Source organism: Girardinichthys multiradiatus, chromosome 8 (genome assembly GCF_021462225.1).
Source record: "Girardinichthys multiradiatus isolate DD_20200921_A chromosome 8, DD_fGirMul_XY1, whole genome shotgun sequence".
In the NCBI taxonomy this organism is placed as follows: Eukaryota; Metazoa; Chordata; class Actinopteri; order Cyprinodontiformes; family Goodeidae; genus Girardinichthys; species Girardinichthys multiradiatus.
The window spans coordinates 35,059,587-35,074,052 of NC_061801.1; the positions used below are offsets into that span (position 1 = coordinate 35,059,587).

General features: G+C 39.3%; 1 protein-coding gene across 2 annotated transcripts in view; it reads left to right on the forward strand.

Moving 5' to 3' along the window:
* The first annotated feature begins 201 nt into the window (after positions 1–201).
* Positions 202–14,466, forward strand: part of rxraa (retinoid X receptor, alpha a) — a 156,573-nt gene continuing 142,308 nt past the window's right edge. For both annotated transcript variants that reach the window (XM_047372393.1, XM_047372394.1), the window contains exon 1: positions 202–512. In XM_047372393.1, coding sequence (XP_047228349.1) covers positions 485–512 — 28 coding nt within the window. In that variant the 5' untranslated portion in view covers positions 202–484. The remainder of the gene's footprint in view (positions 513–14,466) is intronic.

Sequence of the window (14,466 nt, forward strand, 5' to 3'; positions counted from 1 at the left end):
AAAGTAAAGCTAGAGGGAAACTCTTCAAAGTTAAGTGTCATTATTTTCAAGCTTTGCAACAATCCACTGACGTCTCTCCTCCTGGGTCGCTGCAGTACGGTGTGCGTTGGTGAGAGTACCCCCTGCGCAGGTCCCTTTCTGCTGTGCTGTTCCAGTAGTTGGAGTTGTTGTACAACCGAGTGCAAGAGAGAGAGGGAGAGAGGGAGGGGAGAGGAGCGAGAGTGCAGCAGCTGAGTGTGCAAACAGAGGCAGAAACATTAGGTTATCTCCTGATACCATCATCAGACGCCGAGCTGTCACTTTTACCGCTAAGAGCCAAGTCCGCTCTCCTCTCAGAGGTCATTCAGCAGTAACAGGAGCGACAGCAGCAGCAAGCAGGAGGAGCAGCACCCAGGTCTGGTTCGCTTTGCTCCAGCAGCTGCCTGCGAGAAAACTCCCCGAACGCGGTCGTCTCAGCTGGCATGAGATAACCTCCGAGTCCGACATGGAAACTAAACCGTTCTTGTCATTGGGTAAGTTACCCTTACTCTGTTATAAACGAGATGCTTTGTTTTCTAACAGCCGTTCTCTGAGGTTTCTCGCGAAACGTGTCTCTGGCGCTGCCCCATTTCTCTACCTGTTTGACAGCGCGTGAAGCGAGTTGCCAAACGCGCGAGCTCTAATTTTATTTATAAAGCAAAAAAAAAAAAAAAAAAAAAAAACGTATAATCTGTACATTTTAGTTAAACCAAACACATCCGTGGCTTGTTGACTAGTTAGGCTGCTGTGCGAGTTGATGACATTTCACTTTGATCGGACTGACAGCGCTGGAGGTTCGTGGCGCGCATAGGTCGCGTGCGGCGCATCAAATTCGACTTGGTTCAACTTGAAACTTTCGAACTAACTGTTGACACAATGCGTCGGCTGTACGTGCAACAATTCAACAACAGATTTTCAGCAGTTTTCTGCGCTGTAACTGGTTGGACAAAAGAATTTCAAACTTCGCTGCAGAAAAGAAAGGTCTAACGTGAACGTGCAGCTGAATATTTTTAAATCGCAATACATATTTAAAAGGAAATACCTTGGTTTTACTGCTTTTGGATTTTTTGTTTGGTTATTGCGTTTATATGCAATGTTAAAAGCGAGTTTTTTTTTTAACTTACAATTGTGAGATCAGACATAGATGCCATTCTCAGATCAGCTGTACGAAGGTGACCTCTGCACATTACTTATTAGTAACAGCTGTTTTTATGGATGGGAATTATCCAGTTAATCTTCACAAAGATTATTGTGCAATATGTTTTTTTTTTTTTTTTTTTAATTTCTCTTTCTCGGTTTTTGGTACATGTTGGTGTTTTTATCTAACAATTTCTGTTGTTTATATAACTAAGTTTGCAAGGTGCTTCACAGCAATAAAGTAGCATTCAAGGACGACAATAAAATGTGTAAAATTCGGTTTAGTTTGTTTATATTGGAGAGGCATCAATTAGGATTTTGCTGGTTTGTCTGATTCTTAATAAACTAAACAAAAGTGCATCAAAGTAAATGCTGTTGGATACATTTACATATATTTATTGCATTCTTAGATAGAAAATGACAGGGGTTCTTAGTTTTGATTAATTTGTTGAATAGGGGTAAAATAATTCTTGCAGTCACCGAGCACAGCTTGTTTTAGCTAATAACAAGCTCAGCTGAGTTTAGGGTCCTGGTGGGAGACAAATGGCTGCAGAAGTTTAGAATTGTATAAAAGGGCCTCAAGCCTCAACAATCTAGACCAAAATCTTTAACTGACTTTTTTACTAAACAGGTTGTCAAGGATCATTGAGGGTGTATGTTAAAAGTAGCTGTAGACCATTCTTAGAAGTGGATGGAGGCAGTTTAAAATGAAATTGCAATAATCTGAGGTCGATTCTAATTTGTACTAATTGGTTGTTTGAGTTTGCAGCTTGAGTGAACACAAGCACACAGCACTGTGAATCATTAATGCCCAGCTCCCCTGTATTTTAGTCAAAGCAAACAGAGCAGACCCTTGTCCCCTTGTGGCAAAGCTGAACACAGAGCTGCAGGTGAGCCCCTCTTTGTTATTATGTCTGATGCTTTCTCATAAGGGCGTCGAGTTACACCTTCACGCATTTCATCAGCTGCCTGCTCTCTTTGCACCGGGGAAGGGAGAAGCTCGAAAGCCACCGGCTTTCTTTAGTTACAGCCTCTGCTTGCTGACGGTGTCTCCCCAGCACCCTTTATGTGGCTTCCCAGAAACACGCTGAACCGCTAGCATTGCACACACTGACAGGCTGTTATTACAGGTGCGCTGTATTGTGTGTCCACACTGATGCTGATTCAAGTTTCAGACTGTCCGAACGTGCGCCTAATCTTGCCCGACTGACAGAAAAAGCCTTACCCGACACTAAACCTCACTGGATCTCATCGTTTTCTGCTTTATTAGCAGCTTCTATAGCGTGATTCTTTTTCTCTTTAAATCATCATTTATGTCTTAGACTGCACCATCAAAGGGACCACTTGAATTTCAATTGTTTAATTGGCCTGCTTAAGGACATACCGATCCTCAAAGTCCTTGACTCTATTGATTACCCACTTTCTCGGTGTAATTATCTAAAGTTGCACTGCTTTTGAAATTCTGACATGCAAATTACTGATATAACAGTGAACACATTTTACAAGTATAGATTGGTTGTTGGCTGTGCTGTTGGCACCCTGCCTTGGCAGCGGATGCTCGCGACTTTGTAGTGATGTGTTGCCTGATCCAAACTACTCCAACCTCCCCATACACATCTGATTTTAAGCTACAAAGAGAGGAAGGGTGACATTGAAAGGAGAACGCGTCCTTTAGTTAAAGCAATAGAAGGATGATCATGACAGTCTGTCAGGGGAATGTTCAGTCTGAAAGACAAGGGGAGTTGTTGAACAGAACAGTTCAGATGCCTTGCAAAAGTAGTTATCCTCTTGAACATTTTCCAATTTTGTCATGTGAAAAACAACAAACCTTAATGTATTATATTGGGATTTTATTTGATAGACCAATAGAAAGTAGTGCACATCTCACTGTTCATGCCATCATCTGGGAACAGTATGGCACAACTGTAAATCTTCCGAGATATGATCATCCACCTAAACGTACAGGCTGGGCAAGGTGAGCAGTTATCACAAAAGCAGCCAAGATGTCTATGGTAACTCTGGAAGAGCTGCTAAGATACAGCTATGGTGGAAGAGTCTGTCGGAGAGCGACTACTTGTAGTCTTCACAAATCTGACCTATATGTGAAGTTGCAAAAAGAAAGTCATTGATGGTGGTGACAGCATTATGCTCTGGGCATGCTTCCACGGGGACACACTGATTGGCACAAAAATGGGCAAAATTCAGAGTATTCCTTAAAAGGCCTATTGGAGATTTTAAAGACTTCCAAAAAGAGATACAGTCCAGTACTCAAAATAACAGTGCTTATAAAATGGTCTTTTGCTGTACTAAGGCACTCACTTTTCAGCAAAACCTTCCTGAAACTGCCTGGATATATATACACCGCTCTACGCTGAGCAACTGTGTAAAAAGTGTGTGCTACAATTAATCCTGCACTTGATCCCAGTTCATGCTCCCCCAATTAAAAATCTCTGTGCAGACCTGAAATTAAGTCCGCACAGTGGTCGAGGGAATTTACAGGACAAAAAGGAACCTGCTGACTATGTTATCTTTAGAAAAAAACAATGCTTCAAACACAATTGCTTTTTTCTTATCCGGACAATTCAAAACATGGAAATTACAAAGCAAAAGCATTGCTTTGAAAATAATGAAACATGTTGAGTTCACTTTAATAGTCTTCAGTACTATTAAAGACGGTGGTCAGTTTTCCACCTCTATGAGCTGTGTTAATTTCTTTTTATTTTATGAAGCAAAGCACGTTTTATGTTTGCGTTACCTTACCTAAGTTATATAAACTAGCCACCCCTCATTTCCAAAATCAATGAAGTTCATGGTCTTCAATGGGAAAATGGGGTTTAGGGCTGTGTGCGTCTGGAGTAGGAGGCGTGCCGTGGTCCGCATTCCTGCTCTGGCAGTAACTCAGGAACAAAGGTAATACAGGGAGAGGGTGTGTGTCTGCCGGGAGCTAGGTGTGTGTGTGTGTGTGTGTGTGTGCGTGTGTGTGTGTGTGTGTGTGTGTGAGAGAGAGAGAGAGAGAGGTACGATTACTCTGCCAAAAGCATTTGGCCAAGTTTGTCTTTTACGGCCGTCCAGTTTTGTGTTCCCGATGTGATGCTTTTGCTTCCCTTTTGAGGAATAAAAGGGGGCTGCAGCTGTCATTTTTATTGGAGGAGTTTTATAGCGAGACTTAATGGCTTAAAGTGACAGCTCTCTCCCTCTCTTTTCTACTTTTTTTTTTCTTTTCTCTCGCAGTCTCACCCATGAGGCCTTTTAACTGAAGCAAGTCAAAGAAAACTTGTTTGCCGTCTGTGTGCCCACCCTGGACTTTCCCACCCCTCACCCATGCTAGCATACAAACTGCATTTTATGAGGGAAAAATTCATTTTTCCCAATTATAACAGTGTGAGCTTGCAGACCTGTGTGTGTTTTCCAGTCACCTAAACCTTAGGTTCTAAGAAACGTTTTCTCTGACTTTAGATAAAATTTTAGGCTTTTGCTCCTCAAATTACTCTTTTGCTCTTTATTGCATCCCACACTTACTTCCTAAAAATAGAATGAATCAGAAAAGTGCTCCAAGGTTTTCTGATGCATAAATACTGGAATGAACTCAAAGGCTTGTTAATTATTTGTGTAAGGAGCTGCTCACTGGCAGGGGGTCTTAATTGATAATGGCCGCACTGAACTCTGCACCTCAAGCCTTGACCTTTACACCCCCATATGCTTGATCATTTCAAGAATTTGCCCTTGGTGTTCAGTCCTTTTAAACTGTTTAAAGACAGTAGCTTGTAGTCCTTTTGTTGTCTATGTTTCTCTTTCCTTTTGTTCTTATCAGTTTACGTGGATTTTGGCTCGAACGTTTCGAAACCTATTTACAGTGCCTTGCACTAAAAATATAAATACACCAAATATAATATACTAAAAAATATCCATACACCAAGACCGTTTTCATGCTATAACCACAAATTTCAATACATTGTTTGGTTTTTATGTGCTACACCAGCACAAAGTGGTTTATAATTGTGAAGTGAAAGGATTTGTTTTCACAAATATGATTTTATTAGTAAAAGGTGTTTATGTTTATTCCACTCTGATTTAATTTGAAGAACCATCTTTAGCTGCTGTTACTACTGTAAGTATTTTGCTCAGTCTTCCCTGCTAATTAGCTTAACCTCAGTCATCTCAGATGGTGAGGATGTGTAAACATTAATTTTAAGTCTTGCTACAGATTCTGAATTTGCTTTAGGTCTGGACTTTGACTGGGACAATTTAACATATGATTATGTTTGAGTTTCAAACATTCCGTTGTAGCTCATGCTGTGTGTTTAGAGTTGTTTTCCTGTTAGAAAGTGTACCTCAACCCCAGTTGCAAGTCGTCTGCAGGCTCTTAACAGGTTTTCCTCAAGGATTGCCCTGTATTTCGCATTATCCATCTTCCTATTAGTTTCCCCGTCCCTTATACTGAGAAATATCCCCACAGCATGATGCTGCCAACACCATGCGGGCATCATCATGCCATGGGCATGACAGTGTTAGTTTTCAGTGGTAGTTTAATGAGATGACGTCTGAAGGCTTATATATTTTTATTTAGGGTCATATGATTAAAGGAGTCTGAATATAAATGCATGCCATTTATATTCAGGTGTTAATATTTTGCACTTTTGAGAAGCAAGTATCATTTTCCTTCCATGCCATAATTATGCACTACTTTCTTTTGGTCTATCACATAAAATCCCAATAAAATACATTGATATGGTTGTAACGGGAAAAAATGTAAAAAAAAAAAAAAAAAAAAAAAGGTTTGAGTAGTATGAAACAGTATGAAAACAGTAAGTTTTCCATTTTACCTCCTTCAGCCGGGGAATAAGTTTGTTTTATTCTTGTGCATTCAGTTCATTAAAATTTTTGTTTCACAGAAGCTTGGCTGTTACTCTGAGCGCTTTCCCTCCTCCGTTATTGGAATCATCTAAGCATTGTGGTTTCAGGGTTTATTGAAGGTCCTCTGAGTGTCTGAATGGCTTTTTTGTGGGCTGGCATTATTCAGGATGCGTACAGCCACTCTTTTGAAGTGGAAACGTTCGTCTATGGGGATTTGAGGCAGATCACACTCATAATTCGTATTGAGAGGAAGGTCGGCTTGCCCCCTACTCCTGCCAGAACCCTCTGCTCTCTGTTCTGTGTGCATCACAGAATAAGACGCGGGGATTGACCGAGAACACTAAAGCACATGGAGACTGGAAATGTTCAGAAGTGCACCTTAAACATTAAACTGTGCATCCTCCTTAAAGTCTGTAATGAAATTTAACAAGCTGTTGGTAGAACAGCTGGTTAATAAACAAAGAAGAGTTGAATATTAACATTAAAATTATTACCCACTGTATATGGAAATGCACTGCATTTATTGCACCTGAAGAACACATTTGCATTTGTTTTTCGAATTCTATTCTTATCGGCAAACTGTCATCTCACTTCCATTGAGAATTTTTGTATTGCAAGAAGTTTGTCAAATGGGGAGGTTAAGTTTGATAATAATAAGTTGACTTTACATACACCTACATTTCCATACAGTACTTCTCCTTTATCATTATTTTGATTCCTCTAAAGTTTACATATTTAGAGTTAATGTCAGTGTGATGTGAGTGTAGGAAACTGAAGTCAAGTTCCTCGTTTGTGCACACATATTTGGCCAATAAAGAGGTTTCTGATTCTGATAACACCAGCTATTCTCCCCTGTTTTAGTTCGAAATTTAGAAAATGGCTGGCAATATGTTCTTCGTGGTTTTAGTTAATGGGGTGTGGATTAAACCTGGAGAAAGTTGTTATTCCTTCTTCATAAATTTAGCATTGAGCATCAAATACTAAAGGTTTTAAAGGTGCTGTTTTAGAGGAGGTATAGAAATGTTTGCTTCTTTAGGTAGTTTTGGATATCATTACATGTAGAGTTTTTAAAACTATCTTGATATTTCGAGGTTTAAATATATTTCTTTTGTATTTGGCAAAATTGCCTTTTTCACAGTATGACTTGGGTAAAACCTTTTGTTTGTCAGGTTTGCAGGCCCATTTGTCTGCACCCGCCTTTTCACCTCTGCCCACAATTTTTCTTTGGGAATTCGTTTTAATAATGATACGATTTGTATCATGACTTGTGGTTGCCAATATGATTCAAGGACCATATTGGTCCAGCTAGAACAATCTACTCCAAATGGATTTGGTAACTTTTGTACACAATATTCTACCAGTGTAACTGGGAAATAAATACCTGGAAACTGGACAGTGCAGGTAAAGATTCCCATAGTTTCCTGTTGTTTGTTGTAAAGGATGCTGGTATAAATTAATTATACATATTGACAAACAAGTCAACAATTAATGGTGAATGCATTCGCATTTTATTTAAATAAAGAGCAACCAACATTTCTTCAGAGTGAATAAACAGTAGCTTTACCTGCCACTTCTACCTATGTTTTTCAACATAAAAATAATAAAATACTATCAAAAATAAATGGCAACCAACTTTGTCACCTACCTTTGACTTGCATGACGTCCAGCACGCCACTGTTATCGCTACTCGTTCAGCTTGAGAGAGCGACAGCTTCAAATCATCCTTTATACTTTTGTACAATGCAGAAATAACCTTTTCTGGAAAGTCTTGTCAGCTCAGTCTTTGGAGCTGTGGCTCCAATGTTGGGATCGTTTCACGGAACTCCGGATTTTCAACCACACTCTAGGGTCCCGTATCTTCGCAGATATACTTGTTGCAATGATGTGCTCCACCTGAGGTTTTTTGGCCCAGTTTCTGTCTAAATATTCTGGCTATTCCTGAGGCTTCTGCAGAGCTGTCATTACCTTTCACTCCTGCTGCAGCGGGAACGCAGCAAGAGGTGCCTGGACAGTTGGCGTTGATCCCATGGTGTCTTGGTAGGTGGTTAGAGAAATTTGTCGTGTTGCCATGGTATTTTACTCGACCTTTACATATTCTACAAACAGCGAGCGACTCATATGGGCATGTTTGTTTTTACAAGCATTTCCACACACAGGAAGTCTGCCATGATTGATTACATTTTAAAGTGATGTTGGATAGAAATATGTCGTCTGGAAGGCCAACTTGCCAAGCACAGATTGATGTAGTTGGAACATAGGAATATAAATTGATTAATCATTACACCCCTAGTAAAAACACATAAAATGTGGCCTCCCATAATATAATAAATAGTTTTCTAATATGAAATATATAACAATATGTTTATAATAATAATATTGCTAAAAATAAATTACATCCTTGTTATTACTATCAATATAACATCTGAAAACAAGCTTAAAGTGTTTTACATCCAGCCCTCAATTTTATTTTATTGTATATATTTTTAAAAATAGCTGCTTACAGTTAAATGAAAATACCTTTAACTAAATAAAATTATGTTTGATATAGTTTTAGAGGGACAGTAGAGTGTTCCAGTCAGTATTCATTCATTACAAACATCATTGTAACGGTTTAAAAAGGTACATTAGTTGTATCACATCTACATATAAACAAATATCATGGATTTTCATGGATTTTTCCATCTGTGGCAAGGTAGTTTAAATATTATTCTTTACCTTATTTTTCTGATGGCTTTGAGTAGAGATCCATATTAAAATAAAGTTTCAGTTAACTCTACAGAATTGTTCATGACTTGTATTTCATCTGTGTCTAATTGCTACTTGTAAGCACATAAATGAAAATAATAAAAAAAAGCACTTGCAACAGAAGTCTTATTATGAAATTGAAAAAAAAAACTATCTTCAATTTTTTTGGCAGTCATGATGTGTTTATTAACTACTTTATGAGCAGATTGGCTTTGATGTGGATTCGCTTGGAAGAGATGACGAATCAACTGAATCAAAGATCACTTGTGCTCTTTCTCTCATTATATTTCTTTGCATACATGCTTTCTTGTAATTGGCCTTTTTTATTTATTATTTATGTTGATTTATTACCTGAAAACTGTTTGTATAGGGCAAAGTTCCTGTTGGTGCCAGACAGATGATTAGACTACGGTGGACTATGTTTAACCTGTTTTATTGTAATTATATGTCTGAGAATTTATGATCATTTTAAGGTCAAAGGCTGAAATTCTGACAGTATATGTTTGATGTGTCTGTGCTCATTGAAGAAAGGAAAAGGATCAGATTCTGGACTCGTGCAGTGATCTTCTTTTAATGAAACTGTATATTTAGGTGTATAAACTTTAGCCTACCTGCCTTTTTTCGTGCTGGCACAATGTTTGCCCACATGTACCTATAAACAGTATCTGCCACAGCCTACAAAGAGTGAGGTAATTAAGACCGTACTTCACCCTGCTCCGTCACAGTTTCATTTTGAGGTCACGAACAGTTAGAGGAGGTGTCCCGGTGTGCCCCCACACCCTCCTCCGTACCCACCACAGTAACCACGGCTGTTACGATTGTCTGTCACCTCGCCAGATGCCGGGGGGGGGGGACCTCTCATGCGCTGCTGGGCACCGAGCCATGGAAACCCCACAGCGTGCACAAGTCTTCGGTTATGTTCTGAGTGTGCACATGTGACTGTGTGGAAATGGATGAGTGTTTGGGTGTAAACAGAAGACAGAGGTTTCAAGAGCTGAAGGGTGGCGGTTATTTATGCATTAATGCATATCTTCAGGCGGCTTCACTGTCTGTAATTGTACACTTCAAATGGCTTGCTACTACCAGCTCTTTTTTAATAGTACAGTATCTAAAATGTAAATACAATGCATATACCTTTAAACTCTGTACGGCCTTCAAAAAATATTCATACCCCTTGAGCTTTTCCTAATTTCGTCGTACTACGATCACACAATTCAGTGTGTTTTATTTGGATTTGATGTAATTGACCCACAGAAAGTAGTCCATGAATAAAAATGTGAAAAATTTGGCATGAATGGTATTGTATTCAATCCCCTTTACTCTAGTATCCCTAAATTAATCTAGTACAACCAACTGCCTTTTTATTAGTTTATTTTATTAGTTTTTATTTATTAGTTTTTTTATTAGTCAGCTAACTAATAGGCATCGGAAATTAATAAGAGTACAGCACAAACTGCAAACCTACTAAAACATGACTGTCTACAGAAACCCACAGCTTGGGTAAGGAGAGCATTGATTAGGGAAGCAGACAAGAGACCTATAGTAGATTTGGGAGAGTTGCTGAGATCCACAGCTCAGGTGGAATAATATTAGTTGTGCATTTCAGGCTGCATAAGACCTGAGACAGGAGTTGAGGATCACCTTCTTGCAGGACAACAGCCCTAAACATACAGCCAGAACTACTAAGGAATGCTTTTGATCAAAGGATATTCAATTCAGGTCATTTATTTATATTGTGCCATTTCACTACAAATGTTGTAGTGTCCTAATCAAAGTCCAGACCTAAATTTGATTGAGAATCACATTCTCAATCCAATCTCACTGAACCTGAGATAAATTTGTAAAAAGAATGGGCTGAATATTCAGTCTCTAGATGTGATCATGTATGTGATAAATAATTATGTTTTTGGAAAAGAAAGTTACTCACCTTATCGCTGCTGAACTGTGTTGAGATAAAACTATAGTTGACAGAGAAACTGTCTATATGTATATATAGTCAGTCAGTCATTTCCTACCGCTTATTCCATAGTGGGTCGCGGGGAAGCTGGTGCCTATCTCCAGCAGTCTATGGGCAAGAGGCAGGGTACACCCTGGACAGGTCACCAGTCCATCGCAGGGCAACACACAAACAACCATGCAGACACTCATTCACACACCTAAGGGCAATGTAGAGTGATCAATTGACCTAACAGGCATGTCTTTGGACTGTGGGAGGAACCCGGTGAGAACATGCACGGGGAGAACATGCAAACTCCATGCAGAAAGATACCCTAACTGCATACCCAAGGTAAAAGTGGGTATGCAGTTACAGTGTGTTCAGTTTATGTAAAGACAGGGTCTCTTGCATTAGAAAGCTTTCTGTGACCTCTGTGCTGCAGTGTAATAACCAGATTTATTTTCAACTTGTGTTAGGCTCTTTAAACCATTCTGTGAGGGTAAATGCTAAGACTGCAATTATGATAAGCAGAAAATTCATCAGAGGAACGATAAAACACTCTGGATTATTAGTGAGATGGAGGATATATATTGATACCGGCAGATGGAAAAGTATCATGGCAGGTTGGCTCAACCTTTAGATTCGCACTTAACCTTTTTCAGTTTCAACACTTTGTTGCCGTCACATTGTTTCCACAAATTGCCATGCATGTTTGAGACCACAGTAAAAGATCTCGTGTCAGATAACAGAGTTCCTCTGTGGGTTTTTGCTCTGCCTGCAGTAGTGAAAGCGCGATTAACTGTTTGTTGACGCCTGCAGGTCTAGCATGTTCGTACATCCGCCCAGACTGTGGCCTCTCGGCCCTTAGCGCACACCGACAAATACACACCTGTTTGTAAGTCCACACACAGACAGAGACACAAGCACATGTACAAGAGTCCAAAGGGCTTTGTCACCTATGGTTAAACACCTCGCTGCAACCGTCTGGTTTCAGGAATGTTCCCAATGGCAGAAGGGTGAAGGGTGTGAAGAAGAGAGGGGGAAGGGCTGTCTATCTGGGCAATCTACATAACAGCAACACTTTCACATTTGATTTTTTCACTTACTCTTGGGGTACCTCACATTAGGATTTTCCTACCCCTTGGTTGTCAATAAGTTGTTAAAACATTCAGAGTATGAGTACCTTTGCAACACGGTCGGAAGTTATTCATCGGAATGGGTACCAAACAACAAAATTATTCTTTCATAATTATTCATTTACATACCTAAACTTTATCTTCTTTCTTTATTCAGAACAAAGTCTTCTTGATTATTATGAGTCCAGAATTTAGTATGCATCTAAGTTTTTTTTAAAGAAAGCTGAAAAGCTAATTTTTTTTAGTGCAGTTAAACACTATAGCTTTGTTTTTGTAGGCTCTACATTTTTTTAAAACAGTGTGCTGGTGGAAAATAAGCATCCTAATAATGTAAATGAATTCTGTGCAGAGTTGTATTTTCTTTTTTTTTCCAACAAAGCACAACGTGTGGGCTGTTTAGGAGAATAAAGTTGAACATCCAGGTAAACTAGACAGAGACAGGCAGACGTGAAGGTGCTGGTTGTTCCTTCGTCATTGCTGTTCTAAATACCAAAGTGCTGACAGCATTTCGAAACAGCTCTGACAAGTTTAAGTGTCACATTTCGGTTGCTTTTTTCTTTTAGCCAAATAGTGAAAACAAGGGAAAGTTGCCAGATATTTTGATCAGACCTTAAAATATGACCTATTATTCGTTTATTCTAGTTTGCTCTGTTGTAAAAATACCTTTATAGCATTTTTTAAACACTTGATGTATTAACAAGAGAATAGTCATCTTGGATGGAAAGATTGATTTGTTTTGAAGACTAGTGCGGTACACAAATGAAAAGAAATATGCCGGTGGTCGAAAGGGACACGAACATTTCTGATGGTGGCACTAGATGCTGACGTAAGTTTGTAAAGCATGTTTATACAGTTAGCTACTGAATAACAGTGTTTCAGGGCCAAAAACGAAGACCTGTGTTTTGTTACAGTTTAAGAGTGAAAAGTTGTTCGTCTTCCAGGATTTCATTGGTCCAAATCAACAAGAAGCTGATCAGGAATATTTAGCTTCATGTATAGGAAAGCTAGGTGTTATAATCGTAGCAGTGGAAGAATATGTTAGCTCCCTTGATGATGTCCCCCAAATGATGTATATAAAACAAGAATGAAACTGGACTGTGTCCTGACCCTTGTGGAGCACCATATTTAACTCTGATGAATATGGAGGATACTTCATAAATGTGGGTAAATTAATATCAATCAATCCTACATAGAAGTTCAAGTCTAACAATATCTAAAGGAATGAGAATCTTATGTTTTTTACCCTAATTAATGCAGTTTCAGTGGTTTGAAGATCTCTGAATGTAGACTAGAAACCTTCATAAAAGACATTGTGGTCAGTTGGTATATCAAAGCATTTTTAAGACTTTTAGAAGTAGAAAGGCAGATTGGATATTGGTCTGAATTTTGATAAAATTCAAGAGAGGGTTTCTTTAACAACAGTTTGATTAAAGCTAACCTCAAAACCAGTTAAAAGAGACAGATTGACCTGCTAGACAAATGACGGGTGGTAGATTTAGAGCTCTTAATGGTAAAAGGTACACAAATGAAAATAGTCCATCATTATAGCCATATATTTACATGGAAATACACAAAATGAGTAAATTCTTATCCCTTAAGCATTTTTGTCACAATTAAAATCACAAATATCTATGTATCTTACCAGGTTTTATATGATATACCAATACAAAGCAGCATATAATTGTTCACTGGAAACGATAATGATCTGATATTAGTTTTTTACAAATAACATCTGAAAAGTGTGGCGTGCATTCGTTTTGAGTCCTGCAGAGTCTGTACTTTGTAGAACCTCCTTTAACTACTATTTCTGCTGCAAGTCTATTTAGAAGCATGTCTCTACCTGCATGTAGAGACTTAGTAGTTTTTTCATTCTTTTTTGCAAAATAGCTCAAGCTCAAATGCAGAGCACCTGCAAACTTGAATTTTTTAATTGTTGTCAGATTCTCTGCTCAAATTATGTCTGGACTCTTCTATGCTTTGATCGTAATCTGGCTATATGTTTAAAGATATATTTTTTTTCAGCACTAGTGGCCTTTTATTATTTTTGACAGTAGGCAGACACGAAAGAGGGGTAGACATTCGGCAAATGTCACCAGGTCCGGGACTCGAACCCGGGACGGCCGCTTCGAGGACTGTAGCCTCTGTATATGGTTCACGCTTAACCCCTACACCATCAGCACCGCGCCCTCTGGCTATATGTTTGGGTTTGTCGTTCTGCTGAAAGTTAAACCTCCAACCCAGTCTCAAGTCTTGAATGCCCTGTATTTAGCTCCATTCAGCTCCATCAACTCTGACCAGCTTCCCTGTTCCTGCTGAAGAAAGGCATTCCCACAGAATGCTGCAACTGCTCCAGTCAGCGAACGACAGCCTTTAGTTTTGATCAGCTGTCACTTGTTACTGGATGGCCACAAATTTAATAGCCGACCTGCCGATTAGCGGTCAGCACGCTTCAGCACCTGAGCCGAAAATGACTTTCTGTCATCTGATGAGAATCCCCCTGACAGCCAGAATTCATGAACTGATATATGTGGAGCGGGGAGTGGTGTTGCAGCTGAGAGTCGCTGTGCTGTCTGGGAGAGTTAAGGTCAGGGGTTGTGGCTGGGTCACCCTCTGTGGGAGAGGAACGGCTTCAGCAGACAT